This window comes from Hyperoodon ampullatus, assembly GCF_949752795.1.
Source record: "Hyperoodon ampullatus genome assembly, chromosome: 5".
Lineage (NCBI taxonomy): Eukaryota > Metazoa > Chordata > Mammalia > Artiodactyla > Ziphiidae > Hyperoodon > Hyperoodon ampullatus.
This window is the reverse complement of record NC_136918.1, coordinates 141,227,266-141,250,640: the sequence shown is the minus strand read 5'-3', so window position 1 is coordinate 141,250,640 and position 23,375 is coordinate 141,227,266. Positions and strand designations below refer to the sequence as shown.

Sequence of the window (23,375 nt, the reverse complement as noted above, 5' to 3'; positions counted from 1 at the left end):
GCAGCCACGGTGCCAGCGTTGGGTTTATAACACTTAACTTGGAGTGAATTGCTTTTTTCCCAGACCGATTTTCCGCCCTGTGCTCTGTGGCAGTTTGGTGCAAATGACCTTTTCCAAATGTCGCAGAGCGTTGGTGTCACATGAAGACTGCGCCTAGTCCCCTTGCGTGATTTCAGGACGTGACCGATGGAGGCTCGTGGCCCAGTGCTGGGCAGCAAGGATGGGGCCCACAGCCACGGTAACAGGTTCGTGTTTTCTTGTCCTCCAGAGCTGGGTGAGATCAAAAACGTCACCACCACGCAGCCCTCCCTGGAGCTGGACGGGCTGGAAAAATACACCAACTACAGCATCCAGGTGCTGGCCTTCACCCGGGCTGGGGACGGCGTGCGAAGCGAGCAGATCTTCACTCGGACCAAAGAGGATGGTGAGAAAGGGGGCGGCTTGTTGGGGGAGAGCTCAGGTCCCATCTGAACCTCCAGGGGCCACACAGGAGGCTCCCACCGGCTGGCAGCATTCCCGGGCAGGAGCAATTGCTGGAAAGGCTGGGTCAGAGAATTAATTCACCCACCTATTCTTGACTTTGCTCCATGCACACTTTTTGCTGCCCTCCCAAAATATTCCAGCACGATTCAGACCAGCACTTCCTGTGTCACCTTTGTTTGATTTATCCATTGTTTCTCTCTTCCCCTATAATTTTTCTTTTTTCTTGGGGTGGGGAGGCACATATTATTTTAAACAAAAGTACCTTTTATCCCAGGGCTGTATCCCAGGGCCATCCCTGTTTTGTATCCCATTAGAATAATTTCAGTGACTCTTTAGCTATTAGTGTAAGCTCTGATCATTTCCATCTTTCCACTTAAAAATTATGTAATGGTCTACATCGTCATATGCTGTGCTGGCATTAGAATAAGCCCTCAATGTGAGAGCTTCATGTTAATTTTTTTAAATTTCTTACAAGTATTTATGATGATTTAGTAAAATTTTAAATCATAGAACATTTTTCAGATCACAATTTGGACTTGGTTATGTGACTATTTCCCAATCCTACAAAAACTGTATGGCAAAATAGTTTTTCATATTATTTTAAGGGAAAGCCTGAGGGACCGTATTGAAGACTTTCTGAAGAATAATTTAACTTATAATACATATTATGGCAACAGTGAGAAAACAGTTTCCACCTTAATAAAAGAAAGAGCAATTGATATCAAATTGATTCCCTTGTGGAATCCTCCAAATCAGAGCTCAGAATTATACCCAAGCCAGAGTTGAGATGGGAACCACTACACCTGAATTCTGTGCTGATTTGGCTCTGTAGTTTTGTTTTTTTGTCTTCTGGCAGGGCCTCTGTTCCCCAGGAAGCTGGGCAGGGTGTAGGTGGGAGAGCCATTTTCCATTGCCCATGATTGCCCCCGTGTTGGCAGTTTTGATGTCCTTTGCTACATAGACAGTCAACATGCTGTTGCTTCACCCACTGTGTCCTGTGGGAGCAAAGCTAGGGACACACTCTCAGAGGCTTGGGCAGACCCTTCCTGCCCAGCTTTTCTGTCTCCTAAGGACACTCCCCTGACATTCACAGCATCCCTCTCTGCTCTCCCCTCATCAAACCCAGCCGTGCTCCCCAAGCAGTCCTGTCCGTCTACCCTCACATATTATGTTTACTGTCTCTCTAGCCCTTCTTGCATTCTAGTTCCCGCCCACAAATTTAACCTCATTACCCTCAGTTTGTCTAGAACACACAAGTGGTTATTCCCAGTTATGTGCAGGTGTCAGCCAATGCCGCCCAAAGAAATTGCATTCTTTAGGGAAATCTAAGGTCAAAATGCAACGCCATTAGGAAGTCACACATTCATAGAGATATCTACAAAGCTATGTCCTGGGTGAAGACGGCCATATTTAATTTTTAAAATGTAATCGACGGAGAGCTGTGTCTAGATGCTGGCTCTGCCACCTGCTGCCGTGGGACTTTGACGCCTTACCTCACTTTCTCTGAACTGGACTTTTTTCATGTACAAAATTTCCATGACAATCAGACTGCACAGAATTAAGACATGAAAAGTGAAGTGATGTGTGCAAACATCACCTAGCTTGACATATCGTGGGATGGTTCCTGACACTAGACATGTGATTATTTGATCTCCACTCCTTCAGAATGAGGGTGGAACCTTCTTTTGCATTGCTAAGCAATAACACAGATGTCACTGGAATTATTATTTAAAGAGCAAATTGATCAGCAACATGAATTTTGACACCTGCATTTTTCAGAAAAATGTACAGAAATCCAATAAAAGCAGAAAGCTCTTTACAGCTCCATACTGACTGGTAATTGGGGATCCATTTTTCATTACTCCTCCAGTTTTAGAAATCATAGAGCTCTCTCTCAGAACTTGACCCTGAGACCCAAAGTGTAATTTGTCAATCAATTATTCTCTACTTTCCTATCCAGTACTAATAGTATGGGGAGATGTGATTAATTGTGGAAAGCCCTGCCTTGGGCGTACCAGGGAGGAGATCAAGAATTCCACTTGTGCTAACGTGGGCGAGAGCAATGCAGAGCTGAGTGTCAGTATTTACTTGGGATAAATCATCAGCATTTTCAAACAGAAGCAGAGCAGAGATTAGGTAGAAGGAGAGAAAAACTAGTCTAATAATGAGCTTATTTCCCAGATTCACATGAAAAATTCACTGATCTAGAAATGGTGAAGAATTGCGCCAGCCATCCTTATAGACTCAAAGTCTAATATAAATAGACGTTTGAGCAGTTTACAGAACTGATTACAATTTTGTGTCTGCTTGAAAGGAATGCGTAATCAAAGTCAGAGTATAAATCCTGTTGATGCTTCTGTGAAGTCTTACGATGTGAAGTTTGGATAACACTGCCGACTTCAATTAAATGATGTCAAAATATAAAATAATAATTGTCAACATTTATTGTTTTTCCTCAGAAAAACACTCTTCTAGGCACAGGTTGAAGTTTCATTGTTTATTGATGCTCATGCAAGTAAAGAAATATTAACACATTCACAGCAAACATTCAGTTAGGACTTCTCTGCCCAAAACAGTTCTTAAACTAACGTCCTCACCCCTCAGTGTCACGGGGCCTGGAATTTTAAATTATGTTGTTAGGTCACTGATCATCTTAAAAAGGAAAAATTTATCACTTGCTAGTGAAAGAGATAAAAACAGAATCAATAATAAATAAATAAAAATAGATTAAATAAATAAAATTGAAAAATAAAACAGGCAAAATGTTTACTTTTACAGGGGATAATTCACAACTGAAATATTTGTTTAGAAAACAAGTCTTCTGTTCCATAAGTAGTTTCTCAGTTTCTATAAAGATTCTTGGACATGAATTCTCCAAGAATATGGAGATCTTGATATAGATCCCTGATATAGATCCTTGGACATACTATTGGGTCCATAGTCTCAGTTCCATCAGTATAGTTGTGGGTCCACGGAGATATTCTCAGGGTCTGTAAGAACACCTGACGTCTCAGGTCCTCTTCCCAGGACTGCTCAATCATTGAGAACTTGCACATTTTTTATTGCTGCAAGACCACAAAAGATTATTTGTCAATCAAGCTTTTTGTTTTTGAACACAAGACAGCTAATTCTGAATTCTAAAACGTTTGTGAAATCCTGCTACCATTTTATTTGCTGAGAATATAATCTGAGCCAAGCCATGGGGAAAGAGAACACACACAAACGCAATCTATTATTTTTCCAATTGTTATTTTCATTCTTCTGGCAGAAGGTAGTTTCAGCCCTGATCCTTTTCCACAAAAGAAAACATTACATATATATAAATGGCGGCGGTTGTGTTTAAGTGCAAATATTTACTGAATACATCACAAAGCTCTGCACATAGCTCTGTGGGAAGAAGGCCAGCAGGAGCTGTAATATGTGATCTTTGGTCCCTCTCTGCCATGGTTAATGATCTGTTTAGCAGGACATCTGAAAGTGGAGCTAAGAGCAAGAGAAAAATAAACAGACATCAGGATATTTGATTCCTCTGGCCACCCATATCTTGAGCCATACATCCTCTTGAAGGCATGGATGGTGTGTTCTCAGATGATAGTGTAACTGCACCCTGGTTCACCTTAAAGGTGACGGACTCTGTGTATGTGTGTGTGTGTGTTTGTGGGTGTATTTGCCTAACCACCAGCAGTGCTGCTCTTCAGGAGACACTGAAGGCTTTGTGTGCCATGAGAAAGCCTGTCAATTAATCGGAATCAATACTGCTTAGGATTCCAGAGTCCTGCAGCATTTGGCAGGGTTGTGATGTGCTCTGTGCAGTAGCGGATACACCGGCAACACAACAGACCAGGATGTCCTGGGAGGCCTTCCACCACGTGGATGTCAAAGCTTCCTCTGCTGCAGGGATTCTCACACAGGTTCCTAGGAAGTCCAAGGGCTCCTAGGGGGGCCTCAGAGATGCCCGGTGGTAATGGGGAGGGCCCCTGAGGGGCTCCCTCCCATCTCTGCTTCAGGAGGAGCCACTCCACTTCCACTGTGTTATGCATGGGTCTCCCACATGACACTTAAAAGGATTTGTCCACTTTAAGGAGTGTTTGGAAACCACTGCTCTAATGGGTGCAAAGGCCAGACATACTGGAGCCTGATGGAAACCAGAAGAGAAAAGGGGCCTCATGCATTGCTTGGCCGTGACGACAACTGCTATTGTGAAGGTGTCCTTGCAGTATCACGTCATCTGCTCACGGCTCAGAAAAGCCGCTGCGGAGCCTGGGGCTCAGGTGAACCTGGATGTCACGGCGGGTCACATATACACACACACTGATGTGTGCACCACACCACACACAGCACAGACATCACATACACACCACAAACCACACATGCACACGCACACACTATACACACATATACCACACACACACCACGCACGCTACACATGCAGACATACTCTACACACACATCACACAAATCACAAAACACGACAGACACCACACACACCACACAAGCCACAAACCGCACACACACATAGCCCTGCCTGTGGCTGATCTCTAAGACCAGAAAAATGATGATGACAAAAACAAAGCTGACCAGAGTGTCTGTGAGGTACTTATTAGACTTTTGTCTCACTTCAGATTGAGGCAATATTTTTACAGAACAATAAGTTTGACGTATCTCATTAAGATACACTCTTAGGGGGCTTGACTATGTGGGCCCATTCTCTATGCTGTGTAGCAAATCATCACAAACTTAGCACCTTAAAACAATACAAATTCATTATCTGACCATTTCCTGGGGTCACGAGTCCAGGGACGGGTTAGCCAGGTCCCCGCTCAGGGTCTCACAGGCTGAAATCACAGTGTTGGCTGGGCCTGGGGTCTCATCTGAGGTCGGATCCTCACCCAAGCTCACTGGCGGTCAGCAGGACCCAGTTCTTGTAGGGCTGAGACCATCTCCTCAGCCCCCAGAGGCCACCCCCCAATCCCTGTCACATGGCCCCAGCAGGGTCACATGGTAGTGTGGCCATAGCAGGACAGTTGACCTCTTCATCACCAGCAGGAGCCTGTCTCTGCTACTCCAAATCCCACTCTGACTTCTAGACCCTCTTTTAAGAGGCTCATCTGATTAGGTCAGGCCCACCCAAGTTACTCTCCCTTCGAGTAACTTACAGTCAGCTGACTGGGTCCTTAATTATATCTGCAAAATCCCTTCACCTTTGCACTAAATGTAACCTGATTTTGAGAGTGATCCATCCATCACAGTGACAAGTACCACCCACATTCAAGGGGAAGTAATTATACAGGTGTGGATATCAGAGGGCGAGAATCTTGGGCACCATCTTAGAATCCTGCCTGCCTGCCACACTGAGCTCATTTAGAAAATCTGCTTGGAGGACTTAGTATGTACCAGATACTGGCCCGGGCACTGGAGACACAGCAGAGAACAGGACAGGTGGGGCTCGCAGGCTGGTGGGGGAGACAGATATTTACCAATCACTCCTGAGTGGGTTATGACAAGTGCCATGAAGAAGCGTCTTCAGAGACAACCCATCCTGATCTCACCTAGGCTAGTGACAGAGAAGGTTTTCTCGAGGAAGCGAGCCCTAGCAGAAGCTGAGGTGAGTTAGAGTTGCCAAGGACAAGGTGGAAGACGGGGAACAATTCCAGGCAGGAGGAGCCCAAGGCTTTCAGTCATCATGTGTCAATGACCTGATGTAGGAGACGCACGCCACATCCAGGGAGCTAAAAAGGGCTCCAGTGCTGTGCAGTGACACAGAGCCAGGAAGAGAATCCAGCCACTGACCTGACACGTCCACGTGGAGGTCTGAAGCACACACCAACCTTACACGTCCACCAAGAGGCAGCGAGAAGGGAAGAGAATTCTAGGCTCTGGCTCTTGAGACCAAGGAGATGGCTGTGCCGTTTGCTGCAATAGGGGACGGGAGGAGGGAGGCTTGGGAGAAAAGGTGATGAGCCCTGCTTTGAACAGGATCGGTCTAAGGTGCGTCAGTCAGAGCCAAGATGCCGGGGCCATCGGATATGAGAGCTCGGAGGCATCTGCGTGCACAGGGGAGCACATGGGAGAATGAAGAAGAGATGTTCCTCAGCCGCTGCATTCTTAACTTCAACCAATCAAACCTGGAGCCATAAGTTCACTCAAAGATGGTCAGAAATTCATGAAGGCTACCTAAGCTTACCTATATCTTCATAAGAAAAAAAGCAGATTACCAAAATGTGACCTGATGACTAGGAATGCGTCTTAACAAACTATGTCCCAGACACACCCTCCTAAGCCATCTCTGTCTCCTGCCACTCTTAACATTTGGTGTTTATAATTCAACACTGAGTTACAAAGTAAAGGCCAGAATCCTTTAGCAATATGTACAATAAAGAAATGGCAATGGTTATTACAAATGACAGCTAGAGTTTATTCAGTGCATATTATATACAGGACTCGTATTAATTCTTCACCTGAATTCTCTTTCATAATCTTAACAGTAAAATAATAACTTGGTATAATTATTGTTCTGGCTTCATAGATGAGGGAACTAAGACTTATTAGAGAACTTATGAACTTGCCCAGGACACAGAACCAAGTGGTAAAGTTGGACCAAAGCCAACAGTGGAGGCTGCAAAGCCCACACCTTTAACCATTGTGGTGTAATCCAAACCAGAACTAAAATTTTAAATTCTCATTCGTAAAGTATTGGCTCAGAAATCCTGAAAATCTTTCTCCAATGTCTTGTGCCTCAGTTTCTGTATATTTATTATTTTCTTGTGCAAAATTCCAATAACGCTACAAGAAAAGATTGTACAAGATGGATCATAAATCAGTGTATGAGGAACCACATGGGGGTTTAGGTAGTAAGTGCAGTGAAAAACCCTTTGATCTGACGTGATCCAGGCAAGTTAATGGAAATAATCTACTAAAGAAGGAATCACTACATTTTACAGTGATCAAGAGACAGAACTCCAACATTGTAGTTTAACTTAAAACATATAAATATACATTTATTACATAATCATTGTCTAATCAAATGATCCAGACTCATTTCTTTAGTTTTGGGTGAAGAGATTAGAGTTCTATGTCATTTTTCATTCTTTGAACTGGATTCATCATGGATCATCTGTAATTTCCACTTTAATTTCTTGATAGTGGAGTAAACATGTATTGTCATTGGCCAATAATCTGCTTTTTAATTTCTTTTTATCTGTTTGTCTTGATTTTTTTGCCATGTGACCTGTTCTTCTCACTAGTCTTGCCCAAACCTAATTGAAGCTTCTTTTTTTTTTTAAACTTACCTTCAGAAAGCTTTTCCAAAGTCCCATCAATTGTCATAAAAACAGCTTTCTTTGTTCACTCATATTTCATCAGTTTCCATAAATTAAACTGCATTACCTTGACAAGTACAATTGTCACAAACAGGGTGGAAACAAGCCTGACACTCCTGATGAACAGCCAGCCAAGGGGTTGTTGCCAATGTACTTGGGGTCCTAGAAGGACGCTGGCCAGAGGGAGTGCCTGGTGGACGCCAGCTGCGTGGTTTGCTTTACGGAAGATATGGAGGGTTCTGGCCAATCTGGGGACATCTATTAGCGTGGGAATATTAAGCACATGCACGCTCTACCCCTGGCGTTCAGGAGGAGCCCTTGTGGCTCTGAACCAGGTTGTAGATGTCTTGGTGATTGCCCTCACCAGTAGAAAACTAAGCATATTCAGGACAAACGTACCTTGTTCCCAAGGACCTATTAATCCAAGCTTCATCACTCCTGTGTGTTCCTTTCTCTAGACCTTTTGCTCTTGGTGGAACTTGTCAAAAACTGATCCCAGGGCTTCCCTGGTGGCGCAGTGGTTGAGAGTCTGCCTTCCGATGCAGGGGACACAGGTTTCGTGCCCCGGTCCGGGAAGATCCCACATGCCGCGGAGCGGCTGGGCTCGTGAGCCATGGCCGCTGAGCCTGCGCATCCGGAGCCTGTGCTCCGCAACGGGAGAGGCTACAACAGTGAGAGAGGCCCGTGTACCACAAAAAAAAAAAAAAAAAAAAAAAAAACGGATCCCAAGATTTTATATTTTCAAATGATGACTGTGTCTAACCCCCCGTTAACTCTTGCCAGAGTTGCTGGTTTTGTTGTTTTGACCTAGAAGAGTCAAGGTCTAAAGTTGAGCATACTTTGACCTAGAATTGTCACCTAGAAGGTGACAATTGAGATACCCATTCCACTCCAAAAATATTTACTTTAAAGTTAGGTTGTTTTTGGAGAAGGAAGAAGCTCAAAGCTTCCTCCAGGGGCTCACAGGGGACCTTACTGGTTTGAATTTCAAGGTCTCCATCAAGAGGGGAACCTCTCTCTACATGAAAAGTTAAAACAGTGAGGAGGAAAGCAATAACCTCGTGGTTTCTCTCACAGCAGATTTACCACTCTTTCCTCTTTATCCCATATTCTACCCACCTCACCTCATTCTCCCTCTACAACCTGGAAAACAAAAGGGTGGATGGAAGAGCACTTATGCTCAATCTCATTCTCACATTAAGCTTCAAGTTGTCAACACCCTTTTCTGCATTCTTAGATGATTGACAGAGGGGAGTTTGTTGTCTGTATGAACTGTGAATCTTTGACACAAAAATTCACACTCATAAAAACTGCTTCTGAGCCTCTCCTGAGCCAAAGAGAGGTGTCATTACAAAGTGTTTTGGGCCCAGAAGGGTGATCTCTGATGACTGAGGTAATTCGCCCTCATTCCTAACTCAGGAGGCAAGATGTAACCCCCCAAGCCCGTTCAAAGCCAAACACGGTAGCAGAAACAAGAATGACCCATAAGCTAAATTCTCTACTAGTCAGAGGCAGGAAATCATCAGGGACTGAAAAGCATAGAGAAGGCTCCCAGGAAAACAGGGACTTGAACTGATTGTGTTAGTTCTGTCACAGAAACACCTATTTGTGACACTGGTTAAGGAACAGCAAGGCAGACTTCGTTCAGGGGAACGATTTGATAGGTGAAGGCATGACCACAATGGTGCTTTGCAGTAGGGGAGAGAGATTGGATTCAGCTTTGACTACAACAAGGAAAAGTGGGAGTTTATAGCCAAGGAGTGACAGGGAGGGAGGGGCGTCCTTGGGTGAAAAAATTACTAAGAGGAAACATCAGGGATGAGGGACATTCTGGCTAAACTGGCTTCACAGGAGTTTTGCAGAAGGCAGGCGAGGATGATCAGAGATTACCTGATGGTGACAGAGAGTGAGGACTTTGATCAGATATCAAAGGTGATAAGATATTGTGGAGATTCTGGCTAAACTGACTGAGCAGGATACTTGCTAAAGTGGGCTCTTAGGGGACATGCCCAAGGACATGGCCCAGTGGAGCTCCTAGGTCACTGGTCAGAGAGACACTGTGTCAGCCCGCAGGGTGGCTGTAACAAAGTCCCGCAGCCTGGGGGACCAACAACAGGAATGTGCTGTCTCACGTCTCTGGAGGCGAGAAGTCCAAGATCAAGGGGTGGGCAGGGTCGGTTCTTTCCAAGGACTGTGAGAGAGAATTGATCCCTGGCTTGTAGATGGGCATCTTCTCCCTGTGTCTTCACGTTGTCTTCCCTCCATGTGTGTCTCTGTGTCCACATCTCCCTTTTTTGTACAAGGACACCAGCCATGCTGGTCAGGGCTCACCCCAATGACCCCATTTTAACTTGATTTTCTCTTTAAAGATTCCATCTCCAGATAAGGTCACATTCTGGCATGGTAGGGTTAGGGCTTCAACAAGTGGGTGTTGACTGAAAACAAAATGCACAACGTGAGAGTTGTGAGTTGAGTTTTATTTGAGGCAAAATAAGGACTATAGCCCAGGAGACAGAGTTTCAGATAGCTCTGAGAAACTGCTCCAAAGAGGTAGGGGGGAAGGTCAGTGTTACGTATGATTTCAGTGAAGGGGGTATGTGCAGTCAAGCACACGTTTTGGCAGAAGCTTCCTGCTAGTCAGGAAGAGCAGATGTCACTGTTAATGATTTTAGTGCTTTTCTAGATACAAGGAGATGCAAGAATCGGGCTCATAAAATCTTCTCCTAAAAATATCTATCTATCTGAAGGCCTGTTCTACCCGTTTTTCCCAGAGCACAGAGTCCCTCATTCCTGATCTCCACCCTAAACTCCTTTCAGTGGATGTTGAAGGTCAACGGCTGCAGCAGTTCATGATTTAATCCTTGCAGGGGCAGATGGCAAGTGCCAATGTGTAGCTGACTTGGGTTTTGAGGGACACAGTTCAGCCTGCATCCCTGACTCCTGAAGAGCTGGGAAGAGAGAGTGGCAGGGCCCAGCGGTGTCCTGTGGGGTGGTGGGTCTGGAGTGGTGGGGAGGGAGGCTCCATCATTCTGTCACTAAACTTTCTGCTTTTCCAGTTCCAGGTCCACCTGCGGGAGTCAAGGCGGCCGCGGCCTCAGCCTCCATGGTCTTCGTGTCCTGGCTCCCCCCTCTCAAGCTGAATGGCATCATCCGAAAGTACACCGTGTTCTGCTCCCACCCCTACCCCACAGTAAGTTGGTACATCACCCAGTGCCTTTCAAGCATCTTCCAGAAACGAGCCACGGGCACTCACTTGAGACATTCTCCTTCCTTTGTTTCCCACCTCCTTGGGTTTTCCCAGTGGTTTTATTCTTCTCCCTGCTGTCTGCATGTACAAAGCCAGGTCCTCATTACCACCTCACTGAAAAATCCACTCCTGAATCCTTCTAAGGGACACAGTTGTCTGGAATGATTGTTTATTGGGTGAGTTCCCACAAAAACTGCCAGCCGGCTTATCAAAATCAAAACCCGGAGGCCTTAATGGATCGTCAGTGGACACGACCTATTGATTTTGCTGTTGGGCTCATCCTTCAATGCACTTCATGCTTCACCTGCCTCCCCCGCACACCCCGACCCCATCCTCCTTCCCTGCCCATCACCCACTGAGACCCAGCAGCCGGAAAACCCTTGTTATGCTAGAAATGAAGGACTTGAACAAGACTCTATGACCCTCACAAGTACAACAGTCAGCTTAATTCATTGTGAAGGAATTAAAGGTTAGGGTACTTAATATTTCAAAATATGGGATTTACTGTCATTCGTATTAACACCACTGAATGATACTTACAGAGTTAGAGTGTTTCTTAAATGGAAGAATGTGTGTATCCAAAGGGGAAATTTCAAAGAAAACAAAAAATGGTTCATGAAATTTATGATGTCTTTGTAGAAATGTTGATACATTTTCTGAGGCAGGCGCTGTGTCCAATCCATTTTTCCATCTCCCAGCTCCTGGCACAGAGCATGACGTGCATAGCCATTCACAGTTTGTGGAGTGAATACACAAATTAATTTTGGTTTTATTGTGGTAAAATATCAAAACATACAAGGTAGCATTTTGAAGTGTTCGATTCAGTGGCATTAAGTCCATTCACACTGTTGTAAGACCATCACCACCATCCATCTCCAGAGCTCTTTTCTCGGAAAACTGAAACTCTGTCCCCATGAAACACTACCTCCCATTCTCCCTCCCCCACCCCCTGGCAACCACCCTTCTCCTTTCTGTCTCAGTGAATTTGACTATTCTAGGAATCTCATAGATACCACTGGAGTAAGACAGTGTTATCTTTCTGTGCCTGGCTTATTTCACTGAGCATAATGTGTTCAGGGTTCATGTATGTTGTAGCATGTGTCTGAATTTCCTTCCTTTTTAAGGTTGAATAACATTCCTGAACTAATTCAGTAATTACTTTTTAATTAAAATGACATGCTGGGCTTCCCTGGTGGCGCAGTGGTTGGGAGTCCGCCTGCCGATGCAGGGGACACGGGTTCGTGCCCGGGTCCGGGAAGATCCCACATGCCGCGGAGCGGCTAGGCCCGTGAGCCATGGCTGCTGGGCCTGCGCGTCCACAGCCTGTGCTCCGCAACGGGAGAGGCCACAGCAGTGAGAAGCCCGTGTAATGCAAAAAAAAAATAAAATAAAATAAAATAAAATAAAATAAAATAAAATGACATGCTTTCCCAAGTCCAGAGTCTGTAGGGGACCCAGAGGCCCAGTGACACCATGGACACTGAGGATGATTAATGGTGGGGAGACAGGGGGAGGGCAGGAGTGTGGCTCACAGATGGGCCTCCATCTCTGAAAAATATCAAGTTGTGTGTTCTGCTGCTTATATGTCAACAGCAGCACCTCTGGAGTTGAAGTAAAGACTTAGAGGTAATATGCTTAGTTATGGGTTTCAGAACTTGTGTGAGTTCCTCGTCTGGGTTCAAACATGCTGTTAACTCTCACCCGCTGAATCCTACCATCAGATCCCACCATCAAAGTCCAGAGATGCAGAGCAGTGTAGAGGACACGGTGGGTGGCCCTCTACTCAGAGGCCATTCACTGAGGACCCTGTGCAGGTTCTGATCCTCTGAGCCTCAGCCCTGACATACCACCACATTCACCAAAGAGAGACAAAATTATTGCTGAAAGTGTGCCCATATTTCACTAGAATATGAAGGGCTTCTTTATTTTTATTCATTCATTCATTTATTGATTTGCTCTAGGACTCCCAACTGCTCTTTTGACTCCAACAAGCTAGAGAGAGCCAGCAGGGAACAGGGAGCACCGGCAGCTCACCCTCATTGTCTTCCCAATCGGCTCTTTATCTCTAAACTAAAAGCACTAACCTGGCTTATTTGTAATTAGTCCTGAGTGACTGAGGCTTAGATGAGCAAGCCCGCGTTTGCAGATCGTGGGTGCCATATTACTCTCCATCCTCCCAGCCTACGAATTAAGTCCTATAAAAAAGGAGGAGTTTCTATCCCAAACACAGTATCCATCGAACACTCTGTAGGATGGAATATAAATAATTTCCCAAGGGATTTCCAGTCTCTCCCTGCATAGAATAATGGGATTCAACTATCCAGGACCTTCTCAACAAGAGCCTTTCAAAAACTACCTTAGCGAGATCAAACTAACCAGAAAAGGTGGGAAATAACTGAATTTCTCACCTCCTTGATGTCTTACAACCATTAGCAGGTGTTTCTGTGTGGTCTTTAACCATATTAAAAAAACATTGTAAACCTAGAAATATGATTATCACAAGGTGCCTGTGGTCTCCCGGGAAGCACCACTTATTAAGCTTTGCAGAGAGGACCCAGAACTCCAGAGCTGTCTTCAATAACATGAAGTGAACCAGAATCAGTTTTCTTCCATCTCTAGAACCACATTGCTATTCATCTATGTCAAATATCATTTAAGACCACGAGGCCTATTTTTAATAGACTTTATTTTTTAGAGCAGTTTTAGGTTGACAGCAAAATTGAGTGTGAGGTACAGAGACTTCTCATATAATACTTATTTTTAAAATAAAATAATACCATGACAAGTAAAGATGAGAGAGAACTAATACACGTGTCTTCAGAGGTGAAGACTTAAAAAATTCCATCTACCATTCTGTTTTTTTCCCGTGGAATGAATAAGGAACTATAAATTACTGGAAAGGGGGAATTTTTTTCCCATCTTTAGTGTCTGCGATTTAATTTTAAGTCAGAAAACGATGCTATCAAATTTTCTGAGGCTTTTACTTTTCTGCCAGTGTATCGAAAGAAACACCAGAGGGCAGTCGTAGTTCTGTGTATTTTTCCTGCTCGTGTATCTGAATTTTTTTTCCTTTGAAATGACTTCATAGTCGAATGTAGAACATGGGAAGGTAAATTAGGACACAGCATACTCTGTAATTTAATCTTCTTTATAAGAGTCCCTCGGCTAACCTCTTGCTGATGTAAATTTTCTCTCAAGATCCTCAATTCATGTCCCTTCCTTGTGAAAGTGCCTTGTTAAAAGACACAGGCTCTTTTCTCTAATATGTACAATGCATTGTCTGATTATAGGCATTTGTTTCACGGTGTTCTCTCAGGTCAGCTTAGTAAAAGGCATCAGAATATGAAACTTTATATGTTGCCAGAGAAGAAACTGGAAATTTGTCTCAAGGTTAGTTGTCCAAAAGTGGTGCTTGGTAAACATTAATCTCACTGTGAGAGACCAGCTAATACAAAGAGACATCAACCTTCCCAATCAGAGCAAAACCTCACATCCGTTTGATTAAGGAATTCATCATATAATTTTTGGACCATAGCTATTACTTTTAGTATATAATGATTTGGATGATCAGTTCATACACTGTGAGAAGCAATGGAAATCCAAAGTAATGAGCTAGCCTTCTAAGGTCCCAGGGAGAAAGTAGTTAACCTGGATTTCCTCTCTAACGACCCTCCCTACTTAAAAGCAGACTGTGAAAAATGTTACATATTACATAAGCACTAAGAGGTAGAAATTGTCTGTTTTGCAAGGCTAAGCTGATGGACATAGAAATGTGAAATTAGATAGCACAAACTTCTCATTAATGAAGAATAAAAATCAGAAGGTCTAAAAAATTATATCAGTGAGCTATGATCCACCTCAATTATTCCAGTTCCAGAAGATAAATGTTAGCCAGTTCCTGCACAAAGTAGAGCTCAGCAGATGCTGCTGGATGAGCAAATGAGACTCATAGCAACTAACTCTCCACAGTGGAGCCCACAACTCAGAATTAAGCAAGTCTTCTAGGAAGCAAAGAAAGTAACCTCTACCAGGTCCAGACAACATTTAAGCCAAGGTAGCAGGTGTGTGTTTGCCTCCCAACCCTCCCTAGACTGCATTTCCTAAATCTATAGTGGGGCTGAGGACAAGACAGAGTGGCTTTAGAGAACCACAAGTATTCAGGAATCTCAAGTCAAAAAAATGGTGCAATAACAGAATCAGGGAAGTAGTATCTAATGTGACCACCTGAATTTATAATGATGCTCATCATAATATTGATTGTTCCTCTCTCAGAAGTCACCATGGACCTCCTGGTTGTAAAATTCCATTGCCTCTTAGGAAGAAGTAATGCTCTTCCTATTTTAAGTTGTAGCATCACAAGCTATTATATAGTTACTTGTTTTTAAATTTGTTTTTCTTAGCTTCCATTATCCTTTTATTCTTTCTCCTTTGTTCTCCCTCTCCCTCAACACCCCACCCTTAAAGGTAGGCATTTTTCAATACTCTACCTTCTTTTCATATTCTTTACTATCTCCCTGAATAATTGAATCTATTCTCATAATTTAACTATCATCTGAAGTTAAGGGGTTCAAAATGTTTATCTCTAACCCTGACAATCTTAGAGAACCAATCAGTCCTATATTGTCAACTTCCTACCATCCATGTCTTCTTGGAGACCCCACCACATCCAACATGTCCAGAACCAAATTCATTCTTGCCCCTGCTTCTGTTACTGTTTCTCAACTAAGCTAATCATTACCTTTGACTAAGCTAATGATTACTTTAGACAAAGCTAAGCCTTAGATTACCTTTGACTCCTGTTCTCCCTTTCCACTCATTATCTGATTGGTTTCCAAATCATTTCTTCACTTACCCAGCAAATCTCTGTAGAGGGCTACCCTGTGCCAAGGGCTGATCCAGAGTCTGAGGTGTATCAGTCAGGAGAAGCTGAGTTATGCTGTGTAACAAGCATGCCTAAAAAAATCTCAGTGATTTCCACCAATAACAGTTTTATTTTTCTTTCACATTCATGTTCATTGTGAGTTGGTGGTAGCTCTGATCCATGTTATCCTCACTCCAAGAAGGACCCATGTGGGTTTTATGGCAGAGGGAAAGAAATCTCTGGAGGGTCTGACATAGGCATTAAATGCTCCAGCACAAATCAATGGCTAGAATCCATCACATAGCCTCACTTAACCACAAGGGAACCAGGAATACAATCTGAGCACATACCCAGAAGACAGGCAAACCAGAATGTTTGGAGAACAACTCTAATATAACCATGGGACTGCAATGACAAAGGATAGAGTGTCTTTGTTTGAGAAGTTCCTAGTTCTAGGGAGGGCAGAAAATACTAGAGATGGTCACTGCTCTGTGTGGTGTGGCAAATGACACAACAGTGACATGGACAGCACTGGCTGACACAGGAGTCAGGTAGGAGGGTGTTACTCAAATAGTCAGGTCAGAGACTGTTACTTAGGACATATATACAGCCCTGGCTTGCAGGAGGGGAAGAATTGTACCTGATGAGAGGGTTTTATGACCAAGGGAAATAGCACCAGCAAAGTGACATTGTGTCATGAAGAGTCTTTCTCCACATCTTTCTAATCCTCTCCCTTCCTTTCACTCCCACCACCATTGCCTTGGCTCAAGTCCTTGCTTGGGAAACCAAACTAGGGCAGAGGCCTTTCCACTACCCATATCCATTCCCTTCCACTGTCTGCATCACTGTCATAATTATTCTTCCAAATTCTTTGTCCGATCATGTCATGCCCTTGTGCAAATTTCTTGGATAACTTCTCCCTTTTTACCTAAAAAAAGTTCAGAATTCTCAAGATGACCTGTGCAGATTTCCATTACCCAGCTCCAGTGGCTGTTCAGTCTCCTATTCTACTAACCCTCCTCCATCCAAAATCTAAGGCACACTGTGTCTCCTGTGTGTGTGTGTACGTGTGTGTGTGTGTGTGTTGTGTGTGTGTATTAGGTCCTCCTCCTCCTTGTCTTTTCCCTCTCATCCTCCCATGTAATAACGTTTATTCTTAAGGCTCAACTTAAATGCCACATTATTTATTCTAACATTTTTGAGCACTTGCCATATTCTAGCTGCTATGTGTTAAATGCTTTATGCTTATAGTTTCCAAACTTGTTTTTTCACAATTGGAAATATATTTTATGATCACACTCCAGTACACACACACAGCAAAAGCCTTGTAAACAAAACTTCACTTACTACCCATGATGCACTCTGATCTTTTCGGTTATATTGGATTTTTTTCTCTTCTTTTATTTTTTAAATGATTTCCAGGCCCACTAAATTGCTTCTTTGGACCACATTTTTAAAAATACTGCTTTCATCAGTTAATTCTGATGATTACCTTATGCAAGAGGGGTTGTTTTTATTCTCTTCTCTGTACTGGTGCTGACATGGAGACTGGGCAGCCTGCCCAGGACCACGCAGCTTAGCAAGGTTAAGACAGGGTCTGTAGCCCACAGGGGTCTGAGCTCAGGAACCAGGCTCTTCACCCTAACAGCCTACTGCCTTCCCCAGGGAAGCTAGCCCCATCTCGCCTCAGCATCCCCGGCACTGATTTTTAACCTCTCTTTGACGTAAGCATAATCTCTTGCATCACTGTTGGAGGGGTGCATAACTGAGCCCCCGCAGTGGCACATCAGTTTCTTAAGTACAGGAACCACAGTTAGTTACTGTTATACCTTTGGAAACCCCGGTATTATGGTGACATAGTAGATGTTCAGCAAATGCTATGGTGAATCAAATTTTATGGATGACGGCTATGAGTCAACCAATAGAGGTTAAACTGTATAATGAAGTTTCTGCTTAATAAGGCAGGAAAAGTGTGTTATATACTTTGGGATGCTTTCCATCCCCTAAGGATTTAGATTAAATGCCTGTGCTTTTGAATCACTGACATGGAAATCATTCTGCCACAGTGCCAGCTAAATGACTTATTGCTGGACCTCTTTATTCTGTAATGGCAAAGCTGTAAATTATGGAGTTTCCAAAAGTCACCCAAAGAATACACAGTCATGTTTCACATACATGTACGCAATTAATCACATGTCAGCGGATCCTTTTTGGGCACCTCTGTGTGACAGGCATGCATTAGGCTCTCTATGCTCTTGAGATTAACTGAGCTCTACTCTAGCACTCAGCATCTTATCATATGACTGGGAGAAAACTAGAAAAGCTTCCTTGAGACAGACCTACAGCTAAGCATATGAAAACCAACTCTGGTTTTATAAAATTTCTGGCAAAGTATCAATATATTCTTGAGCTTCCTTAGAAATATCTCAGTATTTCATGGCCAGTTCTGATGAAATATGTTCTAAATCTGCTTTAAATTTTTTGTGCTGCAATTTACATATATTTATTAGCCTCCAACTCTTTGGGGGAGTGAGGGGAAGTACATGCTATCTTTTATAATCTAGTTCTTTAAAAAGATGAAGAACAATAATCTAGTTCTTTATCTATCCTCAATGAACCAGCCAATAACTGCTCAATATTTCTGTTAAGTCCATATTTTAATTTTTTTAAATCATCATCTGTGGTGCTTCAGTTTCATTGGGCATCAAGTGAAGCTGTCCAGTTGCTATAATAGGTCAAAATGCAGGTGACCCCTATGCTAAGGTTGGGAGAAAGCTTGGACTTTAAAATCCTGAGCCCGATTTTGGACTTTATTGAACAAAGGGAAGCAGAATCATTTATTCAAATGGAATTTCTGTACAGAAACAAGCCCTAAAAATCACTCTTCAAGCACAGTTTCACAAGATTGCCTGCCCAATTTTGCAGATAAATTGCCAATACACATTCTGGCTTTGAACTGCCATTCATTCAAACTAGACAGCAGTGTAAACTTCTCCACTGCTTCTTACTGCTTCCAAAGTAGCCACAGATGAAAATGCCCTTTTGATCAACTAGCTTTTGGAGCTTTTGAAAGATTCCAGCTTTGAAAACATATCATCTTTTTCACTTGGTCTGATACAGACATGGGGTACTATTTAAGGAAATAAATGGCTTCAGATCGTTTTCAATTAAGAATTAAGAATGGCTATTTTTTTCCCAAAACTATATATTATACCTATATTACATTTATTACCTAGAACAGCCTTTCTCACAATTTCTTTCTTATATTGTGAGAAGTTATGTAATGCTAAACCAGTTCTTTTGTGCAAAATTTGTTGAATAGATGATAGCAATCAAGTTAAATTAATAAAGCTTTTTTACAGAGATCATTTGTTTGGCAGATGGTATGACAACAGGGAAAGGATAAGACAAAACTGTAGTAAATGGAGGTGATTTTCTTTGAAAGAGAGTGGGAAATATAAGGATCCTGTAATGTCAGTCTGTCTATTGGAAAAATGCACTGATTCTAAACAATAGCATGGAGAAACTAGTTTCTTTCATGCCTTTTCTGCATATCAACTTTAATTCACTTGCAAAACATTATAACAATAATTTTTACATTTGGGAGACCCAAAATTAAAATATTTTATGTTTGAAAGTCTTTTTTAAAAGTAGCCCATAGTCATTTATATAATAGCTGATAGAGTGATCTTGGTAAAGTACAGAGGAAACCACCAAAATTGACTAAGATAAAACAAGTAGCTTTAATATGCTATTATTTCTATGAGAGCTGGCCATCTTAGTCTATTCCATTAGGAAGATCTTTGTGCTATATTATCTTCTTCTAGAGATGAAAATAATGAAATAAAATGGAAATCAGATCAAAATGTATTATACATAGAAATCTTAAAAAGAGGCAAATCTTAAATTGATCCAGCTAACTGTTTATTCTTCATGTAATTGAGGCTATTTCTCTGCCACTAAACAGAAAGATTTTATATGCTGTGAAAGAGTCATTGCCCTATAATTAAAAGAGCTATCATTTTGTTTATTCTACTTTGGAGGTTTTTTTAATCACTGCTGTGAACATTCTATCTATGAAATCATAGCATTCAATTTTTTAAAAATAGGATGTTAATAATTAGATGTTAAAACTTTTTAAAGTACCATATTTCTTTGATAGAATTAGTGTTTCATTAAAGCCTTAATTGAAATTTTTTAAAGTGGAATTCTGTTTATATCCATCAGAAATGCTGAATAATTTGATCTGAGCAGCCTGCAACTCCATAGTCATCCTCTACACATTTTTTTCTGTTGTACTCAAATAAATTATAGGTCATTATTAAAGTCACTAAGACAACAGACATTTCCTCAGTCCATTCCAAAGAGTGGTTAGCGGGTCCCGACCCTGCAACATTCTAGCCTAGGATCCCTGGGGGATAAGTGGAGGGCAGAGAGTGAGGCAAGGCCCACTCAGAGAGCCTGAAGCGTCCATGGGGGAGTGATGGTAAGAACATGCAAGATTATAATCCAAAGGGCACTCTAGGATTGACCCCATACTAGGACACAAAGCAAGCCTCAACATATTTAAGAGTATGGGAATTATTTCAAACATCTTTTCTGACCACACCTGCGTGTAACTAGAAATCAACCACAGAAAAGAAATGAAAAAAAAACTGTTACATGGAGACTAATCCAGAGGGCAATAATGATAAGGACCATAAGGGACATACAAACAAAGGGAAAATATAACACCTGATTGAGGGGATTAAAGAAGGCTTTACAAGGCTTTACAAGTTCATCTGTTCAGCTAAATAGTGTAAGAGATTTGAAAATGGATTCAGCCACTATTGGGTAAACATCCAGTTTTATAGAAATTACTGAAGATCATTTAAAGTAGCTCATTGTGGCTAATTTTATCTTATTTACTGGTTAAAAAGTATCTTAGACATGAAAGGAAAAATAATACACCAGCATCCCAAGACAAGAATAATTCTGGAGTGAAAGTAGGACTGGAACATGCTGTTCCTCGCCTTTTCATGGGGTGATATTAAAGCACTAGGATAAGACTAACGTAAGCAACCTTCACATCATTTTGAGGAGGATACTATTGAGTTCCTCAGAAATGCATTACTCCACCCACCAGACCTAAAGCCATAACACAGAAAGGCAGAACACTGGAAATGTGAGCTCTCTGGCTTGGGTGTCGAAAGGTGAATATCGTTAGCTGTATTTTCCACTCTGGGTACAATTTTAGGGAGGCAAGCATGTCAGAAGCCTTGTAAAAACTTGCTATAAATATTTTTTAAATCAAATGTATGAGGTTCCCATTTATTTTCCTAGGCATTTTACAAATGTGAATTCATGTCCTTGACTATGACAGGGATAGTTTGAGGAAGGGAATTCAAATGATTTTATTTCTAGATTTTAGTAAGAATTTGTCAGTTGCCTTATTTTAATTTTTCCTCCATTTGCCAAACCATGGTTGTATCTCCTTCCTTGACGAGCAAACTTACCTTATAATCTATACAATGGAATTGAACTCAATAAGTGTCTATGAATTCAAACTCAGCAACAATTTATGAGCTTTTATTATTACTAGGCATGGTATTAAGAGCATCTGCACAGCCCAAAGGAAAGATCTGTAGTCCAGCGAGCTTGTATGGCTGGCCCCAGATATCCTGTACCTGTTGTCAAGCCTCATCATACACATATTTCTAATCACATCAGCCTCCACACTTCCAGTGCAATGGTGCTGGCATAATACCGCATCTACCTCCCAGAGCAAAAACCCATGAACATTTGATTTGAAGCACGATATTTGCAATAGCTCAATAGATAAACTACTTACACATTTTATAATTTAAGTGTGTGTCTTGAAAGAATACCGAAGTCTTCCCTCAAGAAAACTATGGACTGCCCCTGTTACGTGACACCAGCTAAAGAGAAGAACCCTGTTCTTCTTATTCAACAACCTCTGATGGACCAAGAAATACATAACTCGCTGCCACTTGGAGGATTGCAACTGAGAGTGATTAATTAATAATCAATGTCAGTTAACTCTGGATTCTGATAGAATCAGCATGTTTAAATAATTTTTAGATGAGAAAGAACAACCTTTTCTCAAATGGCTAACAGGAATTTATGATGGGCACAGAATATTGGCCACCCCAATCCACAAATGCCCTGTCTGCTCCATCATGATGGCACCAACCAGAATTAAAAATGAGCTGTGGGGCAGAATTTCCCATCAAGAACCAAGCATACACAAGTCATATACCTGGCATCAGAGCTTTCTCAATGTTGATTGGTTTTGTATTCCCACAGGTCATGAAGTAACACAAGCCTTCCCTTAAAACAAAGGTTTAGCCCAATTATAGTAATCCATTCAAGATTAATTCATATTGTAGGAATAATAAGATCTTCTAAAATGGCTAATATCTCTGTCCTGACTCTGAAAATGATGAGACTAGAGAGTTAAAGATCTACCAGAAGAAAATTACATATTTAGATATTTAAATATAGAGAAAAGTGTCTTTCTCTCCCTCCCCATAAATTTCTCCTTTTGACAAATTTGATTCATTCATCCCTAAGAAACTACACTGGGAGTTTGTGTTTCTTTATGCTACCATTTCTTATCTTGTTGCCCTTAGAGTGTAGCTCTGCTTTGTTATTTTCTATTCTATTTTCCATTCTATCCCTCCATGCTCATTTAATGCTTCAAAGTCTTTGAAGGATCAGCCTAGCTGAAGTATCAGGGAAAATCTGGAAATAAAATCAATGCCTCTCACTGAGCATTCCCAGTATTTGGGAGGTAGTATCATATAATGGAACACAGGTAGAAATTGGCAAGTCAGTTTAAACATGATTCAATCCTTGTGTTGGAAAATCTGGTATCCAATAAAAAGAAAATTAAGGAAATGTAAATATAATGAATGCTATTATACATCATATAAAAATTTAAGGGAAATGTTCCATAAGGAAGTAATAGTCACCCTCCCTCTTTCCCAGAACAAGCATATTTGGCTGAGCATTGAGAAGGGTTTAAACAAATAGATTTGCTTCACTACCCTGAATGGGTTTCTGATTACCCTTTTTCCCATTTAACTCTTTTTCTCTTACCTGTTGCCACATCTTAAACTTGTTAGCAATGGTTGAATTATGCACCATCTATGGATAAGTAATGCTGTTTAAAACAAATATTATATAATTTTCAGTACCCCCGTCTATTGGAGACATCTCATACCTGCGGGCATCCCTCTGGAGACAGCTAGCCTTGCTCTCCCTTACAGTGTCCACGTGTGAGCATCCTTAACCAAGCACCTGCAAGTGACAGCTAGTCCTAGCACAGCCTTCTCTCCTTTTGTGAGCAGGGCTAGCCTTTAACCTTCTCAAAGGTGACTCACATATCTCTATGGTGAGTTCAAAGGCCCCTACCACCCATAGGTGGGAATGTACACAGACATCTCTCAACAAAAATATCCTA

The 23,375-nt window shown here is 42.0% G+C and overlaps 1 protein-coding gene across 2 annotated transcripts in view; it reads left to right on the top strand.

Annotated features, from left to right (window-relative positions):
- DSCAM (DS cell adhesion molecule) overlaps positions 1-23,375 on the top strand; it is a gene marked incomplete at both ends in the record, with an annotated part of 733,341 nt that overhangs the window by 638,368 nt on the left and 71,598 nt on the right. For both annotated transcript variants that reach the window (XM_079704973.1, XM_079704974.1), the window contains 2 exons: positions 269-424; positions 10,859-10,992. In XM_079704973.1, coding sequence (XP_079561099.1) covers positions 269-424; positions 10,859-10,992 — 290 coding nt within the window. The remainder of the gene's footprint in view (positions 1-268; positions 425-10,858; positions 10,993-23,375) is intronic.